The sequence below is a fragment of the Ictalurus punctatus genome, chromosome 1, assembly GCF_001660625.3.
Source record: "Ictalurus punctatus breed USDA103 chromosome 1, Coco_2.0, whole genome shotgun sequence".
NCBI classification, from domain to species: Eukaryota; Metazoa; Chordata; class Actinopteri; order Siluriformes; family Ictaluridae; genus Ictalurus; species Ictalurus punctatus.
In genome coordinates, this window is record NC_030416.2 from 14,901,052 (window position 1) to 14,918,911 (window position 17,860).

The window sequence follows — 17,860 nt, forward strand, 5'->3', positions numbered from 1 at the left end:
GGCCATTTATTTTCACCACAAAGAATTGAATTATTATCAGTAATGTAGAATATACAGTGGTATATGGTTCTGTGCTACTCACAATCCTAAGCAAAGCCCAGCAGTCACAGTTTCACTATTCTAGATGGTGTAGCTTTTTTTTGTTTAGGTTTGTTTAAGTATAGGTTTAAAAAATTACTTTAAATCCGGCCATTTGGTTGAGTGCACTGTGTGTGAAGGAGATTATTTTTCAGTACGAAAGACAAAACATACAGGGTTGTGGTGAGTTTCTACTGGATAGGTAGCTAATTATTAATGTGAAATGTTAATCTCACAGTGCACATTATGAAATATCTACCAATAATATTTTGTATGATTTTAGACAATATATATACATGGCTAAACATTAAAACCACGGACAGGTGGCATGAATAATATTGATTATCTCATTACAGTGGCACCTGTCGAGGGGTGAGATATATTAGGCAGCAAGTGAACAGTCAGTTCTCAAAATTGATGTATTTCTAAGCAGGAAAAATGGGAAAGCGTAAGGATCTGAGTAACTTTGACAAGGGCCAAATTGTGATGTCTAGACGACTGGGTCTGAGCATCTCAGGTCTTGTGGGGAGTTCCAACCAAAACTGCTCCAAGCAAGGACAACCTGCGACAGGGTCATGGGCTCCCAAGACTCACTGATGCGCATGGGGTAGCAAAGGATAGTCTGTCTGGTCTGATCCCACAGAAAAGCTTCTGTAGAACAAATTGCTGAAAAAGTTAATGCTGGCTGTGAGAGAAAGATGTTAGAACACACAGTGCATCACAGGGTGTATGGGGCTGCGTAGCCAAAGGCTGGTCAGTGTGCCCATGCTGACCCCTGTCCACCGCTGAAAGCTCCTACAATGTGCATGTGAACAACAGAACTGGACCATGGAGCAATGGAAGAAGGTGGCCTTGAAACTTACAGGACTTAAAGGTTCGGCTGCTAATTTCTTGGGCCCAGACACCACAGCACACCTTCAGAGGTCTTGTGAAGTCCATGCCTCCATGTTATGGCTGGCTGATATTATATGTATATATATATATATATATATATATATATATATATATATATATATATATATATATATATATATATATATACACACACACACACACACACACACACACACACACACACACACAGCAGATACACTGTACACCAAACACCAAAAAAAAAATCTCTGAGCTTTTTTCGTGGTTTTCAGACCATAAAACACAATAGTGACATATTTGCCAAGAAAACACAGAGAAAAAACCCCAGCAATGTGTACATTTTATTAACCACACGAACACAGTATGTCTTCACAATCTCAATGAAAAATACAAAACTGTTATTCTGCATAAGAAAACACACTCACAACTCATTGCAGTAGGCACATCTAAGTCCTGTATGGTCTAAGAAAGACACACATGGCCCCTGTCAGTAATTTCATTGTTTTACATGTTAAGACATTGTGCTAAATGAACAACAGTCTGGAATACAGGAATAATAGTCACAGAACCACCATTGGTGTGCTAGTCACTGTCAACAACAGAGATTCACTTGAATCAATGTTTTAAAAAATGAATGCAGAATTGTCCAAAAGCCAAATGTAATTAGTTCCATAAGGTGAATAATCTGTATTAAACTTAGGAAACAAAATTGGAAGGATGAACTATTGGTAAGGGTAAAGTCTTTGCCAGTGTATATTTGTGATAAAATATGATGCTACATTACAAGTTAATTATAATATATGACCACATTGCATGCTAAAGAACTATTACAGCTGTACTGAGTCTGAAGTGAACCATAAGCATCAGTTTCAGACATCAGACTATGAGGAAAGCATCCTCTCAGAATGTTCTGGCTTGGCTACCTGCTTACAAATCAATCAATCAATTAATCAACCAATCATAGGTAAAGCTTCAGTCAATACTAGAAGGAAAATGGTAAATGAGGATTTATAATATCCTCTTCAGGCCAATAAACCGTTTAATAGCCAAAAACCCTAATGTGACTCCTCCAGATAGCCTCTGGGTTGCCTTCCTCTAATTATATATTGACTGCACCCAGAGTACTTAAGAAGAAGAAAATTCCTTTAGCACACCCCCGCTCCAGTAATGCTACAAAAAGAAGCCAAAGGCAGATTTTCATTAACAATTAATAGTTTAAATGAGTAGTGAAAATCAACATTTTTTTACAATGCAAAAATATGCAAGGCAGATCCATTTGCACACACGGTGGTTCATATATAGCCTGAGAATCCCAGATGGTTTAGTTTTATATGGATACTGAATAATTCATGATCTGGGAGCATAATTAGCCTGAAGGAGCCAAATTCAGAAGAATGAGCTTTAGATTATACACACAGTGGCCTGTATTCATCAAGGTTGTGTAGAATTGAGTGCAGATTTGAGCGTCTAAGATGAAGATGTCTGGAAGATTTGTGACAAAAGCGTATTTTGCCTTTACATACAGTATGGATTTGCAGAAGATGGTAGCATTTTGTGGTCTCGAGTCTCCATATTTACAATCAGACATCACCTACAACCATCCATCCATTTTCTATATCGCTTATCCTACAGGGTCATGGAAACCTTGAGCCTATCCCAGGGAGCATCGGGCACAAGGCGGGTACACCCTGGACAGGGTGCCAACCCATTGCGGGGCACAATCACAGACACATTCACACACCCATTCATACACTACGGACACTTTGGACATGCCAATCAGCCTACGATGCATGTCTTTATACTGGGGGAGGAAATTGGAGTACCCGGAGGAAACCCCCGCAGCACGGGGAGAACATGCAAACTCCACATACACAGAGCTGCAGCGGGAATCGTGCTAACGTGCTAACCACTAAGCCACCGTGTGCCCGATACCACCTACATGCTAATTGGAATGAAATGGTCTTCAATCTAACCTCATACTGTACATGAGCACATGGGGTATAGAGCTTTCTGGCAACAAATACTAATGAAGGTTTTTCGGTGGAAAAGAAGGATGGTTATACAGAAATGAACCTAATCCCCACTGTTAATTATGGTGGAGGATCTGTGATGTGATGCTGTGGTGCTTTGTTCCTCCAAAGACCCTGTGAACATTGTTAGGATACAGGACATCACAGACTTTGTGAAGTACCACAAGATTTTTCAACCCATTTTCTCCCAAAGGTCATTTGCTAATTGCCAACCACTTGCTAGTTCTCTCGCATCAGCAGGGCTTAACACATATTTCATCCAAGACACTCAGAGGAAGGCGTTTACAGACCTCTTCTGCGTAAACAAGTTTTTCAGGTTGTTACAATGTTATGCTCATTTTTACACTCACTGAGACCAGGCATAAATATGGACAACCACGGCCATGTCCAACTTTGATGAACGAGGGCCAATTTTTTTAAACCATGATTTAAAACAGCAACAGTTTAATAGACGTATTGAATTTAGATTACTGGTCTATGCATCAGATCCGATCAGGACAGCATTTTTCATTTGCTCAGAAAACAGGGGAGATGACATGCAGTAATTGCTTTTCTTTTGGCCACACCATACAGAAATCTTCATCACACCAGCAAAATGGACTTGAAGTGTTGCCATGGCAGCTAGCAGGACCCTGGGGACCTTTCTACAGAGGCAGACCCCGTGTATGTGTGTTCTGTAGGGTGTGTTTGAGAGTGTATGTGTGAGCTCAAAGAAGAACGTGGAAGACGTTCTGGTGATATCTCAATCTTAAAAGATGCCGACTTGCTTTTATAGACTCACTGACATCCCTGCTTTATTATGTACAGGAACATTTGTTGCGTGTGTTAGCTCACAGTAGGAATTAATCCTGACACAATCCCTACTTTAACCATCCACGCAAAAGGGAAAATTCCACTAGGACTCAAGCCTGAAAATTAGTTTAATTATTTCAGATAAGCTATTCAGTAATTTCACACGGGACTATACAGTTTCCCATGACATTTCCCATTATTATAAACAACTGATATCTTGTTTGTATGTGTAGTATGTACATATAAAACGTACTGATTATGTTATGTAAGCAGGTTTGATAACTAAGCTGAATCTCTCATTACTGAGTCTGTGGGCAATACTGAGTTTAGGAGGTAAATTAATGCAGGAGATTTCACTGCATTCTCATCTCTCTTACCTTTAAATAATTTTGATCCTATCGTCACTGACAATAAAATAATAATATCTTGTACAAACTCACATTCAGAGCAGAGAAATGATTGCCTCCCAGGTGTGCATTTATTCCTTATACCTCTAAGATACATACTGTGACAGTCACATACTGTGACATCACCATATCACTCTCAATGGGGCAGTGAAAAAGTCTCCTCTCTTGGTCCTGATATTCAAGGTATAACATCTTAGCAGAAATACCAAAGAATATGCCCTTTTCACCATTAAAATTCAACATTGATGAAGACTAATTTTAATTTAATTTTGTTTCGCTGGCTGATTAACATGAGCTCCCTGCAAGCAAGAGTGCTTTATAAAGAAGCTTGTATACCAGTAGCCAGTATACAGTCAATGTCGATTAAAGCCTGGGCTTAATTAATCTTCATTACAAGTTATTATTTTATTTCATGGGGCATATGGTGGCTTAGTGGTTAGCATGTTTCCTCGCACTTCCGGTATAGGCGGGTCAATTCCCACCTCCACCCTGTGTGTGTCGAATTTGCATGTTCTTCATGTGCTTCGGGGGTTTCCTCTGGGTACACCGGTTTCCTCCCCCAGACCAAAGACATGCTGACTGGCATCTCTAAATTGTTTGTGATGGGTGAATGTGTGTGATTGTGTCCTACGATGTGCTGGCACCCCATCCAGGGTGTCCCCTGCCTTGTGTCCCAAGTTCCTTGGGATAGTCTCCAGGCTCCCTGTGACCCTGTGTAGGATAAGCAGTACAGAAAATGGATGGAGGTTTTATTTCATATTTGTCCTCACCTTTTACATTATCAAATAACTACTGTTGCATTTGAAAATAATAATAATAATAATAATAATAATAATAACAGACTTGGTGGAGGAAACCCACAAGCTTTCATCTTGTCTTTTATTCTGTAATATCAGGAAACTTTGGAGTCTTGGGGTTGTTCTCTCTTACTTAATCTAGCACAAGTGTTAGTCAATATCCCATAATAGACAAACTGAGATGGGAGAAAATTGTGTGTGTACAACTCCTCTTCCTCAGATTATTATTCTGTTGTCTTTAATGTGCACACTGGGTGACAAAGCAAGCACTGAGCCTATGTACAGCAGTGACCAGAGCCCATTACAGTAATCTGCAGTGAACGCAGCTCTGTTGATTAGACCTAAGTGCTATTGCTGAATTTATTTAAGACATATTGACACTTATAAACATCTCTCTCTTTCTCATACTGCATACATTGATCCGGAATTCAAACATACCAAACTCACAACTCACAGCATTAATAAGCAGACTTGTGACTCACTGAAGACCATGCAGTTTATGCATGACTAGTACAAAGTCTCCATTTAATTCTGTGCTAAGCCAGTTTCAGTGTGGAACAATGTGAAATCAGATTCCTTTTCAATTTCAAAATGAGTTAAAGCCTGCAGTCTGACGAGGCAGAGTGCCGTTCTGGCTTCAAACACACTTTATCCCTGTTAATCAGTCACTGTGCTCTCTGTGAAGGCCATGCAAGGTTATTAAACTTAATTATGTAACTATGAAATGGTGTAAGATTTGTTCTTTAAAGAGTAGCACAGAGACTCAGACTTGCAGCAAGAAATGTCACTCACTGCTGTTGTGAAAATGTAAACTATTGCTAAAGTTCAAAGTACCAGCGGTGCACCTGGCAGCATCACAGAAATCAGCGGCAACGCTAATGTATTTGCTGCAATGCATGTCTTGTAAGAGTAATTCATCAGACAACAGTATTTATGTACTGACATTATAGAGTTTTACATTACATTACATTTCTGAATAAAAACATTGCTTCCCTTGTAATCCACCCTCTGTGAACTTTCTTATATATTTCAAGGTATGCATGTCTGCTTGAGGGTATATGCACACACACATTACCTCTCAGTCCCTTTCACACTGGCAGGATCGGACTCCTGCTCTGCGCTGTGAGGCCCCTGTCGAGTGGAGAGTCTTTCCAGAGAGCGAGGAGAGTCGCTGGTTGATCGGCAGCCCCAGCAACGTGCAAGGTCAGCACGGAAAGAGGGAGTGTACAGGCCGTAGATTACTGGGTCACAGCAGGTATTCAGGTTACCAAAGACAAAGAGCACGTGGTGGACATACTCTGGAGTGACCTTCAGCATCTCTGGTTGGAACCAGTACCAGATCCCCAACAGGTAATATGGAGTCCAACAGACTATGAATGAGAGGACGATGATTATGGTCATCTTCAGTGTCTTCATTCTTGCTTTAGGGATCATATCTGTTCGGCTTCGCCGGAGACAAGACTCCCCTGCTGCACAGAGGAAGCAGATTCCGTCAGCTGAAATACTTTATATGGAACCTAGAATGGGAATAACTTGAATTCTGCATTAAAATTGGATTAAATTGGATTAAATATTAATAGATGCTAGAGTCACATAGGACTTCTCTTATAAAGTTAAATCATGATGGCCTCTGAGCTGGAAAAATGCACTGCATTATGCAATATTAATGTGCCTACTTTACAGTCCTAGACGCAGGCTTAACTAACTGACAATAACTGCTCCTTCAGCAGGTTTAAGTGTGTGTCGCAAAAGAGTATGCAAGTGCATGGTACATACTGACACATCATGTAACGGAAGAGAACACTGCTGCATAGTTACGAACACAGTCACCGTAAACAAACTCCTCGTAACATTTCTGCTTTTCTTCATTCATTATTCCTTTATGCTATATCATTTAATCTCCCTTGATTTATTTTCCCACATTTCAGTTCTAAAATGCGAGTTACACTCGTCTGCCATCTTTGCAGGTTGAAATCTCCTCCTCCCTCGCACAAGGAGGGCAATATTAGCTGAAAAAGTGTCCACAGATCTATACTTCGAATATCTACTGGAAATATGAAACCATCCAGGTACCTCTGGGATGCTAATTTCAACATACTGCAATTTGTAGTATGTAATTCTAATCTCCGGTACTATTTAGGATGGATAGTACGCGAATTGTGACGCAGCATTTGTCTTGATCTGCATCAGAGAGATTAGCTTTATCCCTCGATTTATGCAATTTCAAAATGCTTGAGAACGACAGATACATACATACATTAGGTTTTATTCCATTTATCATATATTTAGTTTAACATGGTAAATGTATAGTAGACTGACTGGTCTGTGGATAGCCGATGACACAGTGTGCTACTGATTTAAAAATGGATGCAAAACTCTGAGGATTGTGCAAGCATGTACAGAACAAAGAATTGTTGCACTGAGCTGTACAATCACTAAGTTCACTCCACCAAGCCTTGCATTGAGCTACATTAGCAGAATGCTAAGTTACCAATAAATCTACTACCTACAAAGAGCTGATTGGATACCCAGGATGGTGAAAAAGAAATTAACGGTTGCTGCTGTCTGAGGTAGTTAGTTCAGTATAAAATTACTGCAGTTACCTTTATTTTTGTGCTCCTGTCTGCTGATCTCGACAAGGATGCGGGTGTAACAGCAGCTCATGACTAGCAATGGGATAACGTAGAGCGTGACAAAGTGGAACATGTTGTAGACCGTCTCCTGCCATCGCTCGTGGAAACTCCCGTGTGTCACACATTGAGTGAAATCCACTTTTTCGGCTTTGATTGCTCTGAAGATAAATAACTGAAGAAGAGACAAACTTTTGAGGTTCAGTATAGAAAAATGTCACATTTTTCAACAATCCACCAAACCAACCAATACAGATGTCATTTAAAATGCTTTCATATGTTATTATCCCACGGCATATTTTAATCCAGACACAACATATCTCGACACACACACACACCACTGTGATGATGCATAGAAGCCTGCATTTTTATTCAGTCCATTTATTTCCTGCTTTGTATATAAAGTGTACTTTATCGGGTGGAGATCATGGATCGCTCCGTGTTGATCATGGATATACTGTCAAGTATTTTGCATTTCTTTTCATATTGTGCTTTGTGTACACAGACGTTTGATGACATACAAATGCCAAAATTCACACTGATGATAAGCATACTATTATTAGCCTTTATACCACAGTGCTGTCCATTTATTCTTCATAATCTTCAGTAGTTCACCTGTTTATAGCTGTTATAGCGAAAGAGATAGTAGGAACTTACTTGGACCTTGCACAACATTTAGTGTAACTTTAAACAGATTTTTTTTTAAAATTATGATGTGTTGTTCTTTAATAAATAAAAAGTTGTTGGCGATTTTTATCGTATAAGATGAGTAAAGATGTATTCCTATAAATCTGTTTATAGTTACATTTAATGTTGTGCAAGGTTTGTGGCATGCCTCAGTAATATGTGTGCTTGGAGCCCTCTTTATTACTACTGCATTTTTCATACCATGACCCCGACATGACCCTCTGAGCCAATGTTTTGGGAAGAAAAAAGCCAAAGCAATTATGGCTGAAAAAGCCTTATTCATGGCTTCAGTTTATACCTGATATATACAAATTGCACAGGGCGTACAGCAATGAGCTCAATGTGTGTGTCAGTCTGGAAAGGATCTGTCAGAGGGCTTGCAGGTGGATTGAATCTCATCCTCTTCAACTTGGTGGTGAAAATATGCCATAATACATTCAGTAAGCAACATAACATTAGGGTGGAAATGTCACCCACAGCAGATTCTAACTCACCATGTAAGACACAGCATATGTAAAAATAGATATGCACTTATGCATGTGGGAGAATGAGCTACTTATTCAAGGCAATTGTTCCTGGTCTTGAGTACATTAGTTTATAAAAGGAGCTTCATAGGTCTCTACTGTACACAGTTCTTTGATCTGTTAAATAATGGTTGTCCTGAACTCTATGGAAGCAGCAGTATTCAGATTGGGTTTATTTCATACCACATTAATGAAAGACCACATAAAAATTCACTGGATTTTGTCATCAAATATGCATTCACCCTCTTCCTTATTTCCCCAATTTAGATACCGTTTATCTTTATCAATTAGGTAAACTGTTTAAATAAGTGAATTAGCAAAATATTCACTTTAACTAATTAAACTACTCAATATCTGAAACTAATCCAATATCACAGAGGAATTAATGGGCCATTTGAACAGTGACTTTGGGTCAAAGAACCAAGAAAAATTACACTATTAACATAGTGCACAGTGCATGCTTGTGCATCTATGAGGAAAATAGCACTACATAGTTTCACTTTTTTTTTTTTTTATGTGGGAGGTGCTGTAGCCCACCTGTGGGGAGGCGAGGAGCAAGCTGAGGCTCCATGCAAACACTAGCATTCTCTTGTTGCGCCGGTGTGCATTAATGGTGTCGAGAGGATTCAGGATGGCATGCTGTCGGTCCAGACTGATCACCACCAGGATAAATGCAGAGGCCTGCATGGCAAACAACTTAAGGAAGCTAAGCAACTTGCAAAGACCATTACCACCATGCCACTGCACCGTCACATTCCACACCATGTCCAGTGGCATCATGATGAACGTCATCATAAGATCTGCGGCAGCCAGGCTCGTAATGAGGGGCCGCAGGTGGGAGGCCAGGCGTCGTCCCCGTCCGTGGCACACGCTGATGAGAAGTGCCAGGTTACTGACTGCAGCAAACAGGAAGAGCAACAGTGTGGCACCAACTCGGAACTGTGCCGCCCGTGTGAATGTGGGAGCTTCCCAATCAGCCAGGGGAAAGAGAGAAGAGTTTGAGACATCCTGCAGAGAGATGTCCAGCTCTGAGGGCGAAAAGAGAGAGTTGTTCCTCGGCATCCAGTTATCCAGAATCCACAACCTCTAAAGAAAAACAGCAGGTCATTACATTGTTCTATATTTTGTACAGAAAAGAAAACTGGTTTGAACACTGCAAGAGCTGACATCTTAGCAAGTGAAAATATATTGAATATAGTCAAATGTATCTAGTATTTTCTATTAAAAGATTACAATAAAACAAATACAAGTTTATTAAACCTATTTTGAGACATTGTTTACTCATTTTAAGCTTTCCATTTTCTTATTCTATTAGCAAATCATTTTGCTTCATTCTAGAAAAAATCCTTTTTCTCATCTCATCTGCCAATAGAACAAGAATATTTCAAGATTAAGATTAGTACAAAAAAGTCTAGAAATAGGTTTTATAATCTTATATTTGGTTTATGATAATCTTATCATAGGAAATACTAGATAGATTTGACAACAGTCAAGATATTATCACTTGCTTAGATGCCATTTTTTGCAGTGAAAGAGGTCTGAAGGCTGCGATGTTGTCATTCCAGTGTGTTTGCACCAACAGATTCACACCAACGCACATCTCCAGAACTTAATGACATCACTGGAGCAGATGATACAGAGTTTTAAATGTCAAAAGTCAGGTGACCTTGACATTCACTAGCTAGTTTGCTAGTTTTACCTAGTATTTTCTTCACTAAATACAGTATCTCACAAAAGTGAGTATCTCACATTTCTGTAAATATTTGATTATATCTTTTCATGTGACAACACTGAAGAAATGACACTTTGCTACAATGTAAAGTAGTGAGTGTACAGCTTGTGTAACAGTGTAAATTTACTGTCCCATCAAAATAACTCAACACGCAGCCATTAATGTCGAAACCGCTGGCAACAAAAGTGAGTACACCCCTAAGTGAAAATGTCCAAATTGGGCCCAATTATCCATTTTCCCTGACTGGTGTCATGTGACTTGTTATGTTACAAGGTCTAGGTGTGTTAAATTTGGTGTCATCACTCTCACACTCTCTCATACTGGTCACTAGAAGTTCAACATGGCACCTCATGGCAAAGAACTCTCTGAGGATCTGAAAAAAAGAATTGTTGCTCTACATAAAGATGGCCTAGGCTATAAGAAGATTACCAAGACCCTGACCTGCAGCACGGTGGCCAAGATCATACAGCGGTTTAACAGGACAGGTTCCACTCAGAACAGGCCTCGCCATGGTCGACCAAAGAAGTTGAGTGCACGTGCTCAGCGTCATATCCAGAGGCTGTCTTTGGGAAATGGACGTATGAGTGCTGCCAGCATTGCTGCAGAGGTTGAAGGGGTGGGGGGTCAGTTTGTCAGTGCTCAGACCATATGCACACTGCATCAAATTGGTCTGCATGGCTGTTGTCCCAGAAGGAAGTCTCTTCTAAAGATGATGCACAAGTAAACAAACAAGTTGCTGAAGACAAGCAGACTAAGGACATGGATTACTGGAACCATGTCCTGTGGTCTGATGAGACCAAGAAAAACTTATTTGTTTCAGATGGTGTCGAGCGTGTGTGGTGGGAACCAGGTGAGTACAAAGACAAGTGTGTCTTGCCTACAGTCAAGCATGGTGGTGAGAGTGTCACGGTCTGGGGCTACATGAGTGCTGCCGCACTGGGGAGCTACAGTTCATTGAGGGAACCATAAATGACATCATGTACTGTGACATACGGAAGCAGTGCATGATCAGTATGCAGTATTCCAAGACGACCACTGCCTTGCTAAAGAAGCTGAGGGTGAAGGTGATGCACTGGCCAAGCATGTCTCCAGACCTAAACCCTACTGAGCATCTGTGGAGCATCCTCAAACGGAAGGTGGAGGAGCACAAGGTCTGGTCTCTAACATCCACCAGCTCCGTGATGTCGTCATGGAGGAGTGGAAGAGGACTCCAGTGGCAACCTGTGAAGCTCTGGTGAACTCCATGCCCAAGAGGGTTAAGGCAGTGCTGGGAAATAATGGTGGCCACACAAAATATTGACACTTTGGGCCCAATTTGGACATTTTCACTTAGGGGTGTACTCACTTTTGTTGGCAGCGGTTTAGACATTAAACTGTGTGTTGAGTTATATTGAGGGGACAGCAAATTTGCACTGTTATACAAGCTGTACACTCACTACTTTACATTGTAGCAAAGTGTCATTTCTTCAGTGTTGTCACATGGAAAGATATAATCAAATATTTACAAAAATGTGAGGGGTGTACTCACTTTTTGTGAGATACTGTAGCCTATCCAAGCTTTAATTGGCCTTAACTCCACAAGACATAATTGTAAACAAACACTTAAACTACGCTATCAGCATGTGCAGTACATGGGGAATGTGGTTGCTAACTGAAAACAGCATAATTCTGAACCATTACTGCTACTTTATTAAGCTGTGCCAAAAAAGACAGCAATTTATTAGATAATATAGACTGCCCATAAAGTTTGAGTTGGTTTGAGGCCATTTACCTTTCTTCGAAATTTTTCACTCGCACTGTCAGTAGGGAAATGGCAGCCCCAGTAAGAGCTGGATTAAAAAACATTTTCAACACAATCCTTGGGGAATGCCTTCAAAAACATGACAGAATGTATTTAAGGCATGTCTGGAGAATCGCCATGTGTGTATAAGAAAAATATTCACAGCAGAAAGGTTTTTTTAAAGTTATTTAATGCTTATTTTTTTAAAAATCATTATCACAATTCAAATGTGCTTTTCTCCAAATATACATTGCTTTAGTTTTTAATTTTTCATTCTAACCAGACAAAGAAAATACTGCTTCATTAAAAATCTAGGAATCCCTAACCCTCTCATCTAACTGCTTTAATATTCCCAGCAGCACAGGAGAAAGCGCAGACATGAATCAAATTTGCCACTGAGGGCAGATGAGACTCACAGCTCCAGAGAAAATGAGTAATGAGTAAATTATTAGGCAACTGTAAACCTATTTTTAGATGCACCTCTAAAGGGCAGGTGAAGTATCAGTTTCTTTCTGTATACAATGGGGTGGTCGCTTCAACAGCATGTATAGCACCACATGTGAATGAGAATGCAGTGTATCTTTAAAACTCATGTGTATATATCTTGATATTGCACTTTTACATTGTCCATACCTCTGGAAAATAAAATGTTTCTATTCAATACATATTTGCTTATGTGTGTATAAGGGTGTAAAAATGTCAGCGTGAATACATTTAGCACTAGCTAAGCTGTAGTTGGACAGTATTAGAGCGTATTGCCTTCAATTGCCTGAATTCGGTCTTTACTGTATTGCTAACAAGCCTGAAGTGCACAGAGAACACCAGATGCTCAAATAGTAATGCTAGAAGAATTTATTACATGTAAGTGATCCTGTTAATGGCTGTCGTTTGATGCAGAGATTTGCTGGAAAATGGAAGTAAAGAACTCGCATTCTCACTCAGTATATAATATGTGTGGCAATGGATCTCCACCAGGACTACTGAAGTATGCACTACTGAAATCTACAAGAGAGTTTAAACATTTTGGTTGATGTTGTCTTGAAAGTATGATGCCCAAATACTATCAAATGATCTGGAAAGATCATGGAACTGCTTGCATATGTCCTTGTTGAAAATCACTCTGCTGAATTCACTGCCTTCAATCTAGTTTCTGCATATACACAAAGCTGCAAAAATAAATTAAAAAAATAAAAATGAAAGGATTAATGGCCTTCAAATCCACACTACTTGGACATGTACTGTAACTTGACAAATTTACTTAGAAAGAACATTGTGTAATTGAACGGATAATACTGAACTTTATTTTACTGCGGTACTGGGTCTCTAAACGTTTACAGAGGTTCATTCACATTGTATAATACATAATCCTCTTTGAGACATTGATTTAATCAATCAGAAAATAGACAGCAAATCAATCCATCTTATTTATAGAAATGCTTTAAACAATAGTGCACTGATTTGACCTCTCAGTGCATTTTAAAGGTCAGACAAACTGGAATTACAATTAAAACCTAAACTACATATAATAAATATTACTTAAGGGCAGTATGTCTGGCATGCATCAACACGGTAGTGCAGGAAAACCAATTGCATAAAAATGTCCGTTCTTTGCAGCTATCACTGTAAAGAAGATATAGAGATAAAAATATTACTACACACACTGCAGATTCAGCAGCAGTGCACTTATGTAAATGTAGTGCGACTGGGCTCTCTGGCTGTTATATAAATGGTGTTTAAAGTAATTTAATTAAGTTAAATTAACTTAAGCAATAAGTAGTTCAAATGTATTACATATTACTTGAGGTTAATGAAGTTAACTGCTGTACTACAGGAGCTCATCCACACAAATGAAGACATTTTAATTAGCTCTACTCTGTCCTGGTGCTTCTTAAAGGCCCAGTCTCACCTATTCCCTTTTCAATTAGACAATCTTATGTCAGCTCACTTGTAAGGAACCTGTTAAGAAGAATACCTCTTAGTGAGCCTGAATAGTGTTTGATGCTTGTGTAAGTGTATTGATCTATTTTCAGCAACTGGCAGATTGACCACTACCCCCCACCCGCTACAGTGGATCCCCACCTGAGGCAGGCCATCATTCAGGCTGATCACAGGCTGATAGCAGTGGGAGCAGTGACAAAGCCTGTCCTCATCTCCTTTGTGCTCTCCTACTCAAAGTCTGACCTGTGTGCTGCATTTCAGATCACATACTGATTTCCAGGCTTTAAGACTCTACAGGTAGGAGCAGTGTCTTGTCTATAGAGCCTTCCCAGTCTGCCTTTTCAAAAGCTCAGTGTTTTTTAAACCTTCATGCTGAAAAACAAATCATTTCAAGTCAACTTGCTAATCGGATTCATAATGACTGGACACCCACTAAGCTCAGTATGTCCTCATGAGGACTTTCAGCCTTAAGCCGGAGGAATTTCTTATTAACGTGCAATGGGATTTGAAGAGTGAAAGAAAAAAAGAGGGGTCTGTCATATCACAGTATGGCACACAACAGACTTGCAATGACTTATTACACATGTAACTAAGAAGTCAGATAATTCTAAGCACTATTTCCCCCTCAAGTTGTTATATAACACTGGTTATATATGGTATTTGGGGGTCTAAATTGAAAAAAAAAGAAAGAATTAAATTTCCATCCATCCATCTTCTATACTGCTTATCCTTAGGGTCACAGGGAACCTGGAGCCTATCCCAGAGAGCATCAGGGTACACCCTGGACAGGGTGCCAATCCATCGCAGGGCACAATCACATACACATTCATACTCTACGGACACTTTAGACATGCCAATCAACCTACCACGCATGTCTTTGGACCTGGGGGAGGAAACCAGAGTACCCGGAGGAAACCCCCACGGCACGGGGAGAACATGCAAACTCTGCACAGACAGAGCCACAGTGGGAACCCCTGACCCTGGAGGTGTGAGGTGAATGTGCTAACCACTAAGCCACTGTGTGCCCCAGAAGTAAATTTATTCCTAGTAAATAAAAAAACAAATATTTGAAACATATATTTGTATGTTTATTTTTGTCCACAGTCATCGAGTATATGAAGGATATAATGGTAAATCTTACATTGGCATTATATTGTTACACAGTGAGATTCCAGTGAATCTAGAAATATTTTTAAAATGTTGCCATTGGTCTTGCTTGGTTAGAGATGTGTCATGGTTCAAGATGGCCTGAAACCAAAATCATTTAGGTTTGTTTGACTACATGGATGTGAAAAATCAGAACTCTTATAGAAACACTTACTTGGAACCTCCATGATTGGTCAGGATGCTCACAGTACACAATAAAACAAAATAGATCATTTGGGAAAGAACGAATCTAAAGATAGCTACAGCCCAGGGGTCAACAGTGGTACAAAATGCAATAGTATTGCACGAATAATTGTAATACAATAGTTTTTACTTATTAGTTAATGCACATCCGACTGCTTATTTAAGAGATTCCATTGTGTAGCCAATTATACATTTCACGTGCACCCTCTACAGTGTAAGTACTGTGAGAACCAATACAATGATAGTAGCTTACAAATGACTTTCTAATCAGCAGTTGTAGCATGACCGATGGTAGAGCCACTGCACCAAATGACTTTTCCCTCCCACCTGCCATTTGAAATTACACGACATTAAATTCCCTCTTTAATTAAAGCTTTTTAATTAAAGCAAGAATGTTTCAGTCGTGGCTGTGAACTTAATCTCAACAGGAATGAGCTCTATTTACAGTAAAGCCCTGTAAGAGCCCTGCCTGTGAGAGCCCAAACTGTCTCACCAGCTCTAACATAGATAATAGGCTATAGTTATTGCTGAGACAAATGACAGTTTATCAAAATCCTGTATGGACAGCTTGTAGGTTGTGAATTCAAATCCCAGTACCACCAAGCTGCCACTGCTGGGCCCTTGAGCAAGGCCCTTAACCCTCAACTGCTCAGCTGTGTTTAGAAGAAGAAGAAGAAGAAGAAGAAGAAGAGGAAGAAGAAGAAGAAGAGGAAGAAGAAGAAGAAGAAGAAGAGAGAGAGAGAGAGAGAGAGAGAGAGAGAGAGAGAGAGAGAGAGAGAGAGAGAGAGAGAAATGTAAGCTGCCCTGGATAAGGGCTTTGGCCAAATGCTGTAAGTGTTAATGTAAAAAAAAAGTTATATATAGGAAGTAATGTAGGTTATATAGCCTATGTATATTGCGAAAGAAAGACGAACTACCACTACAGAGGGGCATCTGTTGTTGTTGTTTTTTATCCATTAGTAGTTTACCTTATTATACTGTTATAGACACAGCCTCAGTCTAGCTATTAAACAATTATATCTTTTCTACCATCAAGCAGGATCCGTCCAAATCTGAGGTACATATACTTCTGATTTCCTCATAAATATGAAAATACCCTGGTTATTACACACTGATTAACATTCATGGAGAATGAAAACAATTCACAATTCAATAATAATAATAATAAAACGATCCTACCTACTTCATGTAATGCAGACTCCACCTACAAAGAGTCGCGTCCTTTAGAACGACAAATAAAACACGCTTCTTCTTCCTCAGCAATACTCAGTCGAGTCCTAGTACTCTTTCCACTGTAAAGCTCCATTTCTGAAATAAATCTGTTTGGGGTTTGTTTGTTTTTTTTTTTAATCACGGGAAAAGTCCAGGAAGGTGTGATGCTGTTGTGCTGGGACACGGCAGCAGGTGAGCTCAATCCGGTATCCGGTAAGAAACACAGCGCGCGGCGATGTTAAAGCGTCAGCACTCAGCATATCACTGCGTCATGACGCAGAAACCGAGCTCTTCACTGAGACCTGCTCACACACCTCGACATCTAACACGCTTCTCACTGCGGACAATAAAAGCCCGTGGACAGCTTGCAGTCTACACTGAATTCACTTAGGACCGAGATTGCTGTAAAACCGAGCTGATTAACTGATTATTAGCAACGACCTCTGGGAGAGAGAGTGTTATACTTTACACTATGAGTTGTATATGTGGGCAGAGAAGATCTCCATTTCCCACTGAAGTGCCTTGACAAGGAGACTTGGGAGAACAGCTGTTAGACTTTTCTATTTCGTTATCACACAAGGTTGCATCTCCACCATTTAAAAAAAAAATAAGGACCCAATATATTAGTTAGATTGCACCTTTGAGAACCCTTTTAAGCTGAACTAAATATATAAAGAAAGAATTACAGCTCCTTGCATAAGTATTAAACCCACTCATGCATAGTGGTCCCTACAGTGGACAGCTATTCAAAAGCCATTTGCTGGCTATTGCAAGGATTTCAATTGAATAAATGTATAACAGCCACTAGAGTCAACGCTAATTCTTCATTTGAATGCATGCAGTCCACCGGACACGTCAATAACGTTTTGAAGAAAGTAAAAGAGTAAGTAAAATGTAAAAAAGTAAAAGAAAAGTAAAATGGAGGTAAAATAAGTTTTTTTTTTATGCCTAAAGAAGAGTAAAAATTTTTTTTTAATTTTTTTTTAAAAAAATCCTCGAACAGGATTTCATCGTTCATGCGTGAAAGGGT

The 17,860-nt window shown here is 39.6% G+C and overlaps 1 protein-coding gene across 1 annotated transcript; it reads right to left on the reverse strand.

Moving 5' to 3' along the window:
* Nucleotides 1-1,297: 1,297 nt before the first annotated feature.
* On the reverse strand, nucleotides 1,298-17,045 carry LOC108258408 (gonadotropin-releasing hormone II receptor). The gene is made up of 5 exons (XM_053681452.1): nucleotides 16,798-17,045; nucleotides 9,356-9,904; nucleotides 7,581-7,782; nucleotides 6,053-6,446; nucleotides 1,298-4,891 (listed from the first exon to the last, which is right to left on the reverse strand). Exons 2-5 carry the CDS (start codon nucleotides 9,878-9,880, stop codon nucleotides 4,696-4,698), a joined length of 1,317 nt encoding a protein of 438 aa, XP_053537427.1. The 5' UTR covers nucleotides 9,881-9,904; nucleotides 16,798-17,045; the 3' UTR covers nucleotides 1,298-4,695.
* Between the last annotated feature and the right edge of the window lie 815 nt (nucleotides 17,046-17,860).

Excerpts from the sequence above, each read along its gene's own strand:
- LOC108258408 (XM_053681452.1), bottom strand. The coding sequence starts at position 9,880 with ATGCCGAGGAACAACTCTCTCTTTTCGCCCTCAGAGCTGGACATCTCT. Across the intron at positions 6,447-7,580 it reads ACAGGAGCACAAAAATAAAG|CAGGGGAGTCTTGTCTCCGG; the intron begins GTAACTGCAGTA and ends TCCTCTGTGCAG. Across the intron at positions 4,892-6,052 it reads AGTGTGAAAGGGACTGAGAG|GGTCACAGGGAGCCTGGAGA; the intron begins GTAATGTGTGTG and ends TATCCTACACAG.